The sequence below is a fragment of the Colias croceus genome, chromosome 10 (assembly GCF_905220415.1).
Source record: "Colias croceus chromosome 10, ilColCroc2.1".
Lineage (NCBI taxonomy): Eukaryota > Metazoa > Arthropoda > Insecta > Lepidoptera > Pieridae > Colias > Colias croceus.
In genome coordinates this window covers 676,105-691,118 of record NC_059546.1, presented here as the reverse complement: position 1 = coordinate 691,118, position 15,014 = coordinate 676,105, and the positions used below count along the sequence as shown (strand labels likewise).

Here is a 15,014-nt window from a genome sequence, read left to right as displayed (position 1 = left end):
TTAATAACAAATCAATTTCGAGGAACGGAGATAAATCACTAGGAAATAATATTGAGGGAATCGACGGTATTCAATCTGTATGAATCATCAATTTCTTTATTTAGGGTGAACTGTGGCCATTGCTTGACTGATTACGTGGGTAGATCGTAGCGATTTTTCTCATCTTTAAAAGTGCCTACATGTTCTAGTTTGCGATTTCAGGTTTGTTAATATGTCGTTTGTTTCAAAAGCATATATTGAGCAAATTGCTAATTTAATTTAAGAAAAAAACAGGATTTGATGTTAGTTATTGAACCTATTTTGGCAATATTGAGGGTTCGATCAAGGTTCGATCCCTAGAAAAAATTAGCTAGTTACGAGTTTTGTTTTCTTATTGTATGTAGCCACTCAATACTATTAGAAGTATCTTAGATGGCTAAAATGTGTTTAGGAATGTCGTGACTCGTGATAAAGTTAGTTTATTTGTTTATCAAAGGTCTAGTTTCTAAAGTAGGAATAAACTTTTCTAAATCTGGATCAACATAAGCAAGCGCAAAATTATCAAAAATGTGTAATTAAGAATAAAAGTTATAATAGAAAAAGTTTATAATAATACCTATATTGTAACATGAAATCGTCTACTTTAAAAAAATCATTAAAATTTACACATTTTTTCTTAGGTAAAGTTTGGCATTAATTATTTCATCCTTTTAGTTTTACTTTTTGCATTTAAAGTATAAAAAATGTTTTCGTTGAATGAAATGCGTTCGTCCATATCAACTAATTGAATTAAAAATTCAAATTAGTTAGTAATAAACATTTAATGTTTATTGCTTACGTGTTACACAAATAATAATAATTTACAGGATCCGACTATAAAAAGGTAAATGCGCATACTAAGTAATCATTAAGTCGATGTAGATGTTTTTTTTCTTTTAAAAATATAGGTCACTACTAACTAACTCAAAAGATCAGATAGAAAATTTTCAAATTATTATTCTACGTCCTCCACGGACTTGCAATACAACTGCCGCGAATCTTTAATTTTACTTGGCATAAATTATTTCGATTTACTAGATACTAATAACACTCTAAAGAAAATCTGTATGTTAGACCTCCCTAAGCATTCCAAAAGACCGGGTATTGTTCTTCTAGTGGAAGTCATTTCGAAAAATACCATCAATGATCACATCGAAATGAGTTTTTACAGGGTTTTTTTATAAAATAAAAAGGTCTAATCACGTCCGTGCTTTCGGCTAAAGATGCAATATTAAGTAGACTGTAGAATTGCATGCCATTGCAGATGCATACTAATTAATTTAATTTAAATTACTTAGCAATAAAACCAAAATTTTTATTGTAACAGAGATTTATTTATAGCTATTTAAAGTACCTAAGTACATAACGTTTTTTGTTTATTAAGTACTAGCTTACCGCCCGCGTTGTCTAAAACCTAATAAATTGTATACTATTAAAAAAACCGCAACAAAATCCGTTGCGTACTTTGAAAGATTTAAGCATACAAAGGGACATAGAGAAAGCGACTTTGTTCTATACTAATTACTAGGTATGTAGTGATAGTGATACGCAAATCTAAAAAAAAGTTGAAGACTTTCAGCTTACACTCTGCGCAAAGATAGTCGATCTGTCGAGTCAGCTGATGTAATAAATCATCTTTGTTAGGTAAGTTTTTAGTTTATGCACATAAGATGTTAAAAAAATATAAATATTTACCATACATATTTCACGCTCAACTTCTAAGTGATAAATGTAGTAGGTATATATAGTTATGTGGTTAAACGTATAATAGCATTAATACTACTAATCCTACTTATAAAAACGTGATAGTTTATGTATTGCTTAATGATGAAATAGCTAACCGACTAAATATATAAATAAACTTCAACAGGGCGACTCTACAGCGACAGCTAATTTTAATAGGTATATGTTAAATAATGCAAGGCCAAAGTGAATAGGCTTTACCTTACTGATCAGCCCCCCTAGCCAAGTGGCTTTCTGTTAGCGTAGCGTTCAATAGAATAGACTACGAATATATGAGATTGACGTAAGCTGTAGACAAACGTATCTACAGCTTAAGTCAATCTCATACATTTGTAGTCTATTCTATTGAACGCTACGCTAACAGAAAGCCACTTGGCTAGGGGGGCAGGCATGTTTACCTGAAAGTCCGCATCTTCGTTTACAATCAGGTGAGATGGCGGACAAATGCCTGAGCAGTGTGTTTAAAAAAATGCTTAGATTTCACCCGCGTTTTCAAAGAAAAACCCGCATAGTTCCCGTTCCTGTGGGATTTGCGGGTTTTCAGCTATCTACATACCCATGTATTCGGTTCAGTAGTATTTGCGTGAAAGAGTAACAATATCCATCCGACCGTCCATCGATCCTCACTAACTCTCGCATTTATAATATAAGCAATATTTACTATTTATTATTTCACACTGTCACATCTAGTCTGTCAATGCTAGCTTCCCACTCAGTAAACAGTTCCAAACATCATCCATTACTCAACATCATCACTACATAATATAAAACAATGTCGCTTTCTCTGTCCCTATATCCATAGGTATAAAAGCTTTAAGGACGCTGTCACAAATCTGCGTTACTCAAATTTAGGTATCTAAAGTCGCCACGTGGTTCGCGGGAACATCGCGCTCACGTAAACATAGCGCATTCCATTTTATAGACCATCTTCATACTTGATATTATTTTTTTTTATATTTTTATTGAAATTGATTCCAGAAGATTACTGGGAACTTTAAAAATTCATTTTGTTACTATTATTAGTAGGTACGATCCTTATAAGTATTTTAGTGTATTCAACCAACTTAAAAAAGTGTGACTATTTTACAACAATTTGAATATGAATTGTATTATTGTATACAATATCGAAGCTTTTTAAGAAATGTATAAAATACTTTTTTAAGAATTATTATCATACATAATATTATATGTTACCGGCAATATATTAAACCCGGCATTGTAAGCAATTCTTAGTAAATGTATGTTATTCCGAGAAACAGTCGGAATGAAATAAATTAAATTCGTTACCACACATTCACATTACCTATATCTTTAAATATGAACTTTTCCTAAGTAGCAAACACATTTGCAAATGTGGGTGGTTTTTGGGGTAGCTATTAACCAATATGAGGTCAAAACTAAAATCCAAGATGGCACCGACGAAAATTTGAAATCTTTTCGTCATGGGTGTCATTTTCAAGGAGTTGGAGTAGCTTTTAAATAAGTATTAATCAATATGAGGTCAAATCTAAAATCCAAAATGGCGCCGACGACAATTTGACATCATTTCGTCACGGGTGTCATTTTCATGGTTTTTGGGGTAGCTATTAACCAATATGAGGTCAAAACTAAAATCCAAGATGGCGCCGACAAAAATTTTATATATTTTCTTCATGGGTGTCATTTTCATGGTTATTGGGGGAGCTATTAACGAATATGAGGTCAAAACTAAAATCCAAGATGGCGCCGACGAAAATTTTACATCTTTTCGACATGGGTGTCATTTTCATGGTTTTTGGGGTAGCTATTAACCAATATGAGGTCAAAACTAAAATCGAAGATGGCGCCGACGAAAATTTTACATCATTTCGTCACGGGTGTCATTTTCATGGTTATTGGGGTAGCTATTAACGAATATGAGGTCAAAACTAAAATCCAAGATGGCGCCGACGAAAATTTTACATATTTTCGTCATGGGTGTCATTTTCATGGTTTTTGGGGTATCTATTAACCAATATGAGGTCAAAACTAAAATCCAAGATGGTGTCGACGAAACTTTACATCTTTTCGGCATGGGTGTCATTTTCAAGGTTTTTGAGACAGCTATTACCAAATCCCCAATGTAACCGTCGATAATTAGGTATATTTTTCTTACTCCTTTAAAGTAAACTTAAATAAAATAACAAAAACGTTAACAACCACAGTTTTGTAGAAAGTCTTAAAAAAACAATTTTAAAGAACATTGAAATGCATATTTAGAAATTTAATATAAAACGCAACTCTGTGGCAATCATGTTAATATTCTGACAGATATTAGTAACTTTAAATATATTCTTTAAATATATTCGCTAAACTTTATTTAAAATAAAGTTTATCTAAAACATTTAAACGAAGAGAATAAAATAAAAAAGAACGTGTGTGCCGAGAAAACGTGTCAGGAGTGAAACTTCTTTGGCGAGATTCATAGATACCAAAATCGCCGCCTTGCTCCATAACGCGACAGTATTACCATGACGCGATCTTGAAATTCGACGACCATCTTGGATTTTAGTTTTGACCTCATATTCGTTAATAGCTACCCCAAAAACCATGAAAATGACACCCATCACGAAAAATGTCAAATTTTCGTCAGCGCCATCTTGGATTATAGTTTTGACCTCATATTCGTTAATAGCTATCCCAAAAACCATGAAAATGACACCCATGATGAAAAGATGTCAAATTTTTCGTCGGCGCCATCTTGGATTATAGTTTTGACCTCATATTCGATAATAGCTACCCCAAAAACCATGAAAATGACACCCATGACGAAAAGATGTAAAATTTTCGTCGGCGCCATCTTGGATTATAGTTTTGACCTCATATTCGTTAATAGCTACCCCAAAAACCATGAAAATGACACCCATGACGAAAAGATGTAAAATTTCCGTCGGCGCCATCTTGGATTTCAGTTTTGACCTCATATTGGTTAATAGCTACCCCAAAAACCATGAAAATGACACCCATGACGAAAAGTTGTAAAATTTTTGTCGGCGCCATCTTGGATTATAGTTTTGACCTCATATTCGTTAATAGCTACCCCAAAAACCATGAAAATGACACCCATGACGAAAAGATGTAAAATTTTCGTCGGCGCCATCTTGGATTTCAGTTTTGACCTCATATTCGGTAATAGCTACCCCAAAAACTATGAAAATGACACCCATCACGAAAAAAAGCCAAATTTTCATCGACGCCATCTTGAATTGTTTTACCCCACCAATCTATTCAACAACCCATAAAAAAGAGGATCTCAGGCAAGGTAATTTTAAAAACATAATTTTAAATTACAAATAATTGGAATATGAAACTTATACAGTTTACTCATAAAAAGTATCAAATATTTCAAATCACGAAAAAGACAGTGCACGCACAATAATCTTTTTTATTTCGTTTTTATTTTTGGCACGAGGAGCGATACACCCGCCCTTCCAAGAGCGCTTCTGAGCGCGGTCTGACGAACCGCGAGAACAAAATGTATGAAGAAATCGACAAGTATTTTTAATTTAGCTCATTATTGAAATAAAATTTTGATTTAGATTCATAAAAATTACACCATATATAAAGGACTATATATCCCTCAATAAGATATAGGTAAGAAGATAGATTAGGCTCTTAATTTTCCTAAAATGGTACCGGTTTAGACCCCATTTTTTTGCATTTTATGCGTTTATTGTGATGGAAAAAACGTATTTCAGCGACAATTTTGTATGACGTCGTACAATTTTTATAAGATGAACGTAGAGCTGAATATATTATCTTTAAATTAAGATATTACTATGTTCTCACGTGTAATTGCTTTAAGTTAAAATGGTACCGAAAAACAGCGTGTTTTTGTAAAAATACGTTATAGCGTCCTTAAAACTACGCATCAGATTTAGATGTGTTTTTTATAATAGAGTGATTAAAGAGGAAGGTATATAATTTACTAGCTGTGTCCCGCGGTTTTATCCGCAGTGCTCAGCTCCTGTTAGTCTTAGCGTGACGATATATAGCCTATAGCCTTCCTCGATAAGTAACGAAGTCTAACGAAGGAATTTTTCCAGTAGTTCCTGAGATTAGCGCGTTCAAACAAACAAACTCTTCAGCTTTATAATATTAGTATAGATTAGGTTTTAGACAAAGGGAGCGAAGCCGCGGGCGGAAAGTTAGCATCTATAGTAAAGCAGTCAAAACATTAAAAAACTGCACGTGCTACCATTACATAATTGATAATACCGTTATTAGCCGCTACATTGAGCGGGAAATTCGCAAAATATTTGCTCAGAGATAAAACACGGGCTATTTGGTGAAATAACATTATATTTACTTTATATACTTTAGTTACACGTGTCGAATTCGTTGACTTCAGTAAAAAACACTTATCAGCCAATAACTTCTACTCGCTGTTCCCGTGTTTACACGAGCCATTCATATAGTAATTTAATCATTTAATTAACGGTTGTCTTGTATATTTGCGTGACACTTAATTGAATTTTATTGTTATTATTAATATCCATACTTAATATTATAAATGCGAAAGTAGCTCTGTATGTCTGTCTGTTACTCAATCACGCCTTAACTACTGAACCAATTTGCATAAAATTTGGTATGGAGATATTTTGATACCCGAGAAAGGCTACTTTTTACCCCGGGACAAAGGATAGATTTTATCCCGGAAATCCCACGGGAACGGGAACTATGCGGGTTTTTTATGACTATGCGGGCGATGCCGCGGGTGGAAAGCTAGTAATTAATAAATGGAAAAATTTCATGAAAAAACACTTATCACTACTCGCTGTTCCCATGTTTACACGAGCCATTCATATATGTAGTAATTTTATCATTTAACGTTCTTATGAATATTAATAAATGGAAAAATTTAGGTTCGATATCATATATTATTTTACTAGCTTTCCACCCGCGGCTTCGCCCGCGCAGACAAAGTCAAAGAAAAACACGTATAGTTCCCGTTCCCGTGGGATTTCCGGGATAAAACCTATCTTATGTCCCGGGGTAAAAAGTAGCCTATGTCCTTTCTCAGGTATCAAAATATCTCTATACCAAATTTCATGCAAATTGGTTCAGTAGTTAAGGCGTGATTGAGTAACAGACAGACAGACAGAGTTACTTTCACATTTATAATATTAGTATGGATATTTCCTCAATGACGTTACAAACAATATTTATTGTGTTTATTAATGAATTACATATTGTATTACCTACTTCATTATTTTAACGGTGGCACCATTGCTAAAAAATAATTAATTTTCTCCTGATAAAACTCGATGGTGCAAATTAAAAGTGCATCGCAGTATAAGAAACTACGTAAGTTCTCTAGAAAAATAAAATATTTATTAAGTATTTTTTTAAGCTATTGCATAGCTTCTATCGCGGGCCTTGAGCTCGGGGACAGAATCGAGAAATTCCGTAACGAAAAAACCTCACACTCTCCACTCCGACGGGCGGAGGTGTGGCTTGAAGGCATAGCATGCAATAGCTTTGCCGCGGCAGTCCCCGAGTGACACACGTCTTTTTTTTTTATTACAGAGCAAATCTAGTTTCTTTAACGTCTCAATATCTGTAAATATAATAAATCTGTAGAAGGGTCAATTCTGTACATTGAAAATATTGAAAAAATAAATAGCAGGTGGTGTTACTGGATCGATACCAAACTCAAATATATTAAAAAAATTTTTGTCTGTCTGTCTGTATGTATGTTCAGGCATCACGTGAAAACTAACGGTTCGATTTCGATGAAACTTGGTATAATAATTATACCTTATTATCCTGGGCATAAAATAGGATACTTTTTATCCCGGAAAATAATGTAGAAAAAAATTAATCTTCATTTTTCCGCGCGGACGGAGTCGCGGGCGGAAGCTAGTGATTCATAATATTAAATGAGTGATTACAACTTAATTTATCCTAAATTGGGTGATCCGTAATAATTTGTTCCTTTTATCTTCTATGAGGAAAGTGCCAAGGTTTTCTGTAATCAAATAGGTATAATGAAGTTTCTCTCCTTTTACTAACTTGTTTATTATATTTTTGATTTACCGAAATATTATGTCTAGTGGATAATAATTTTACATGAACATTTAGTCACAAGCTGAAAATGGAAGATTTGTCAAATAGTTATTACACTAAACACTTCAGTTATAGTAGCGAAGACGTTCAAAACAATCAATAAGTTTTAAATTTCTGATAATTACTTTAATGTAAAATAAAACACACACATCCCAGAAACATTCACCAAACAAGCAATATATAAACTCAAATATACGAAAAGAGGAAGCGAACTCGATTACGTTTAACAGAAAACTTAGGTTCATGTAAAAGCCCTAACAGCCTAATGCATACGTCTTATTGCAGTACTATTTCCAATGTGGGAACGTGACGGCGCTAGACGACCTATATAGCGCTGTCATTCTTCCACACTGGATATAATACTGCTTTAATACATCATGGTACGGGAGTACGAAAATGTCAGCTTGTTCACAACATAATCGGATTATTCGAAGCCTTATTACGCAGTGGCAGTAAGCTGAGACAAATTGTTGTTTAGGTGTTATTTAGAGGTTTAAATTAGATAAATAATTGCTTGCTGCTGTTCGGAACGAAAATATACGCTGCGTAAATGGTCTTGATGAAATAATGTGTTTTTGGGTTAAATATAAATTAACACTTACAAATTAGGTTGTTAGTTAGAGTGCTTTAAACTTCGTTGTTTACGTAGACGTATATCATTTTTTTATTTGTGTGGTGTTTCTCAATGTTAGCCAGAAGGGCTTCTACATTTTAACGCGGACGCGAGATGTATATCATAAATTATTGCTTTCTTTAAAAAATAGTAAGTAAAATAGTTATTCAAGCATAAGCAAAAAACATTGAAGACAGTTTAAATTAATCACTGTCAATTAAATCATTTTCCGACCCTTTACTTTTCATAAAATAACAAAAAAGCTCTGGTATTAATTCCGCTATTGTAATAAAACAATGCCACTTTAATTTGTTCGTTTCAGTTGAATGAAAAGGCCGCATTTTAATCAATATAATATTAATTTTCTGCGTAGTTATTCCAAAGGTATGAAAAATGCGAGATGGTAATAACTTGCTGAATGAGACAGTCACACAAAGGGGCGCAGGACAAAGGCATCGCCGGGGAAAAGGCTTGTATAATAAAACCTCATCTCAAAAGGAAAGTATTAAAAATGTTTCTTGGTACTTTTAATAGTTTTTCGAGCCTTTGGTCATATTGTGCTGGATTTAAATTGTCATCTGATAGTTAATCAGAACATTGTAAAAGCCAATTTATTTGACGAAGTTACACGTTCCTGGTAGGTTATGTATAAATTCACTAAAAGGTATTTGTTGATGTTATGTCTATTTACATAATATGTAATTATATTTCCACCAAACATATATGAGAAATAAATCGACAAATAAGACCTAAAAGAATCCTTATTACTATAATATTCAATGATTGACTAGATATGACACATTCATTCATTTTTTTCATTCATTCTTTCATTTCATATGACACCACAAACACACTATAAAACATTAAACTTTTTTGTAACCGACTTCCAAAAACAAGAGTCTTATCTATTTTATGTATTTATTATTGAAGTTAAAAGAACACATGAATTTGATTGAGTCAATAGATAGGGTAGTTCTCGAGGAATGTTTTAGCTTACCACTTGAAGTATAAGACAAAGCAGACGAAGCTGCAGGCGGATAGATAGTAGATGAAATAATAGACAAAGATAGTAGACAATTTATCCTTTGACACAATCAAAGCAACAAGCTCCAATCTGCTATTCCCAACCACTTGACGTTCGCAGAATTTAAATCATATGTATCAATAATTGATGAGAAAGTGCTTTACGTGGAAGTATTGCTCTCAATTCGATTCTTGTAACTGTTGCAGTGACCCAGTGGTTAAAGTTCACAGGAGGTCGTGGGTTCGAGATTGCAAGAACTTTTTTTTTTGTCGATACATAAGTGCTTGACCACAATCTCGCCCGATGTTAAGCTGAGATGTGGTGTAAGATGGAACGCGCTTCCCTAGAAGGTACCTGTTCACCCAATTGAGCAAACCAACAAATAGGTTTCCCACAACAGAAAGATCAACACTTCATCAATAAACAAACAGGAATTTCCATTGTAAATCACAAGTCCATTACAAGAACCACCCGAACATTACGCATCTCAATTTAACTTGTATCGCAATTTTAAGCCCATTTGTGCCAAGTCTAAATAGACGAGGGTACTTCCAAGGGACGGATGTACCTAACTTTAATAGTTTTGGGAAAGGGATTGTAATTACTTTATTTGATAACATTCTTTAGAAAGTCCATTTTTATGATAAAGGTGTTATTAACGTAGCTGTAGGGATTAAAATTATCTTGTATGTATGTATAGCAAGCGTTCTACAAGAGATCCCGGAGTCTCCGTTACCATGCTTTGGGTTTGGTCGTCGTCGTCGTTACCAAAAACAAAAAAAAGGTATGTACCTAAATATAGCAAAGTGCATAAAATTTGTAATTTAGAAGCTTTTGCGTGACTAAGTAAATAACAAACTTTTTATAATAATAGCAGGAATTAATTGAATGTCATGACTAGACAAACATTGGTCTATAAAATTAGACACTATTTTTATATTTTTATCTTCATAGAACCATGCGCTCAATTTATATGTAATATAACTATTTTAAAGTGGGTAATAAAGTTGAATAAATAATCAATTTTAATTGCACTATTTCAATGTAGCTATTTTCATACGTTTGACATCAATTTAGTTTCTATTTATAAAATGTTCGATTTAAAACTTGTTTACGATGCTAGACAATTTTTTCCTTGAAAATATATTAAAACTGGAAAAAGAGGTTATCGGAAAAATGCAATTACTTTAATTGCAAAACTATTTTAGTATTAAGTGCGATATTTGTATTTGTTGTTGTGTTTAAGTATATTCATTTAGTTTTCCTTGTATAAATTTATTTAAATGAACAATTGTAACAACTTATTACGAATTAAAAATACCTGTCACGTTTTTTTTTTTTTTCTATTTTGTGACCATAAAATAATAAAATAAAAATCCGAGTTTACCAACTTTTAAAACACGTAAAAACACTACAATTTAGTTTCGACAACATCTCATTTCTGTATTATACCATTCTACAGCCTAACAATTTTTTTACATAACTAAAAGGCTAACTCAAATACTAATACATATATGTCAAATAATATAGCTTTATATCCTACTAGCTTTCCGCCCGCGGCTTCGCCCGCGCAGCCAAAGAAAAACCCGCATAGTTCCCGTTCCCGTGGAATTTCCGGGATAAAACCTATCCTATTTCCCGGGGTAAAAAGTAGCCTATGTCCTTTCTCGGGTGTCAAAATATCTCTATACCAAATTTCATGCAAATTGGTTCAATACTTTAGGCGTGATTGAGTAACAGACAGACAGACAGACAGAGTTACTTTCGCATTTATAATATTAGTATGGACTAGCTGCGCTTCGCAGTTTCACCCGCGTGGCTCCGCTCCTATTGGTCTTAGCGTAATGATATTATAGCCCACTAGGTTTCCGCCCGCAGCTTCGCCCGCGCAGTCAAAGAAAAACCTGCATAGTTCCCGTACCCGTGGGATTTCCGGGATTGCGTCATTTTCCCGGGATAAAAAGCCTATATCCTTTCTTGGGTAAGTATCAAAATATCTCCATACCAAATTTCATGAAAATTGGTTCATTGGTTTAGGCGTGATTGAGTATACAGACAGACAGAATTACTTCCGCATTTATAATATTAGTATGGATAGCCTTCCTCGATAAATGGGCTATCTAACACCGAAAGAATATTTCAAATCCGACCAGTAGTTCCTGATTAGACTAGATTAGCGCGATTAAACAAACAAACTATTCACCTTTATAATACTTACTAAGTCAATATACCACCAGTGCATTTAAACTCTAATTCCGACTAACAAAACGATTCCCCAACCAATCAATATTGCGTATACCTTTGACAGTAGTTGAAAACCCTTACATAAAGAAAGCAAATATTATCCTCCATCACGCTATATTATGAAGAGGTTAATATTTTACGTCAAACCGAGGAGTAATAGCCCTCCCGGGATGAGGGATCAACTTTATTAATAACGAGTGGAAACTAGCCATGATCTTACTATATACATAATATAATAGTAAAATGTATTCTATGATGATGGTGGGATGACAAATAGCATTGAAATAATAAAAAAGAAGTCATCTAAAACTGGCACTATTACAGCCAAAAATCAAAATAAACGCAATTTGAAAGTTTCAACTTTTGCCTGAAATTAATTAGTGCAATTGTACATTTTCTTTCAATAAGTGCAAGATTGTACAATATGATCCCTAAATGTTTATTTGTACTAAGTACCTAACGAAATAATTTATCAACGCACAGCCACAAAATACTTGACCGATCGGGCTGATATTTGGCATGCAGATAGCCAATATGATGTCGGCATCCGCTAAAAAATTTCTTTTAAATAATAATAAATTCTATCCCAAGGCCAAGGGTATAAAATAGCCGATCTTAGTTTGAACCATGAGAATTTATATCGACCATGCAAGCGAATCCACGGGCAACAGCTAGTGTACAAAAATACTCACATGAAAATTTAAGATTAACTGGATATCCGAGCACCGCACCGTCGTGGTGCCGCACCTTGCACTGGTAGACGCCATCGCCACCCCCATTCTTGCGTACTTCAAAATTATTGTTTTCGGACACCCTGCAAATGAAAAATAATATATGTTTTAGAATAATACATGTTAAAGTTATCTTCATAATTGTATGTTCGAAAACCTTATCGAAAACCTATCGCGCCGCATATGAGGTATACATATATATAAAGTAGCATTTTTAAAGTTAATAATACAACGAAATTTTTTCAAGTATTGGATAGAATATAAGTCATTCAACATAACTGTAACCACTTGTCCCTAGAGATGATTGAACATAGATTGAGAAAGCTGGTAAAACCATGATGCATAGCGCGTATAATATAGGTAATCTATCTCTTAAGCATAACAGAGATACAAGTAAGTGCTTGTTTCTTCCCCTCTTTCAAATATACATACCGTTTATAAGAGAACTCCCGATCCCCTCTCCGCCAAGCGGCCGCCGGCCAGAACGCCCGCTCATCGTCGAGCGGCGGCGGCGGGCGGCGGGCCTGCACGCGCGACCAGCCCGCCACCTCGCAGCCCAGCACCGCGCTGCGGCCGCTCGGCGACCATGTTACCGGCACATCTGTGAAACAATAATGGAATAATATAGGTATATGTTACTAGAAGATCTGCAGAACAATATAGGAACGTTCTACAAAGAACAAAAATTAGAATATTAAAAAGTGGTGGTATTTGGCACATCTACATAACAAGACGTGTAGTAATTAGTTGTACAAACTTTGGTCCAGGTTACTCGGACATCTTTTGAAGAAGTGAAATATTAGACAGCGATGCTGAGTCTTCTGCAGGGAAGCGTTTTATCATTAGACTATGTAACCAGGACAACATAATATAATACTGACCATCTTACCAGGACAAATGTACTAAAATTAATATAAACGGGTAAGTATGTGAAATTGAAAAGCTCTGTTACGCTTCCTGTAACAGAGATATTCGACATTAATATTGTACAAACCATCTCCCAATTTATACTAAGATCTCTACAGCTTGTCTTGATCCCCAGCACCAGCTATAAATTATCTATGATACTACAAGAAATAAAAATAAAGATAACCTATACAATTACTTAGTAAACGATGCTATTTTCTTTTCCTGAAATTGAGGATCAGAAATAACCACTTACCAAAATGTATTCAGCCATAAATTTACGTTATGATGTCCAAATAAACATACAGACCTTTTTCGAAGTTACTATAATAACATTAACTGGTAAAGAAACTTTATATTTCAGTAAAACCGTCAAGAAATAAAAAATGGCTTTGGTTAGTTATTTGAGGTTTTAAAGTGGAGTCGATTATAAAGTGAAAAATCTTGTGAATATATGTAAGAACATCATTTGTGTGCGATTATCACTACCATAGAAATCTAAATAACAAGACACTATATTTAGATTTCTATGATCACTACATAGAATAAAACAAAGTCGCTTTCTCTGTCTCTATGTAGTATGTATGCTTAAATTTTCACAAATACGCAACGGATTTTGATGCGTTTTTTTAACATAGCTTGATTATATATCATTTACTAGCTGCTCCGCGCGGTTTCACCCCCGTGGCTCCACTTCTGTTGGTCGTAGCGTGATGATATAATATACCCTATAGCCTTCCTCGATAAATGAGCTATCTAACACCGAAAGAATTTTTCAAATTGGAACAGTAGTTCCCAAGATTAGCGCGTTCAACCAACCAAACAAACAAACTTTTCAGCTTTATAATATTAGTATAGATAAGGATTAGACAGAATGCGAAGCCGCGGGCGGAAAGCTAGAAAGTGTATGATAATAAAAATATTTTGTATTTTCTGTGTCTTAAATGTATATATCTGTACAGATACTACAATTACAAAATACAGCCCAGACTATGCGGTTTCCTGCTTAAATCTATGTTCCAATGATAAAGTTAAAAAAAACCTACAGAGCGGGATTTAATACGGTTTTGATCTGATAGAGCTTTAAGCTCGGTTAAACCATGTTAAACTGTAGAAGCCCTCATGGGGTCACAGCAATATTTAAAAAAATCATTAGAGTTAAAATATAAATGAGATTCGATTTGCAAATCATTTTACCCCACGGGATAGCAAATATAAAAGAAATAGAAAAATATTATCCATCGACCACGCAGTTGATTGATGCTTTTCTTTAGTTTTCCTTTTCAAATAATGACCTTTTCCACAATTTTTAGCTTTCTATGTTCTCAATTATGGATCTACATACCATATAGATAATATTATTATACGTCGCAAAGACGTTCTTTGGTATTTCAAATTGCGGATATCGTTAAATAAAGAGAAGATTCAATAAATTTCGTGTTCGCGAAAGATAATAATTCATTTCAAAGACAAATTGTGACAATTTGAGGTATTGTTCTCGTTTCCGATTTCATCATTTCTGATACGAACGTTATTCCATCGTTTTTACTGGATTAAATAATTTTGGGCAGGGATGTACTTGATCGTGTTGTTGTAGAGGCCCCATGTATTTGTATGTTACCTATGTCATCATCATCATCATCATCAG

At 33.9% G+C, this 15,014-nt stretch overlaps 1 protein-coding gene across 1 annotated transcript in view; it reads right to left on the bottom strand.

The window, feature by feature from the left end:
• LOC123695173 (protogenin A-like) overlaps positions 1-15,014 on the bottom strand; it is a 106,823-nt gene that overhangs the window by 28,003 nt on the left and 63,806 nt on the right. The window contains exons 2-3 of the mRNA XM_045640933.1: positions 12,893-13,061; positions 12,422-12,543 (exon numbers count right to left, since the gene is read on the bottom strand). Of these exons, the coding sequence (XP_045496889.1) occupies positions 12,422-12,543; positions 12,893-13,061 (291 nt within the window). The remainder of the gene's footprint in view (positions 1-12,421; positions 12,544-12,892; positions 13,062-15,014) is intronic.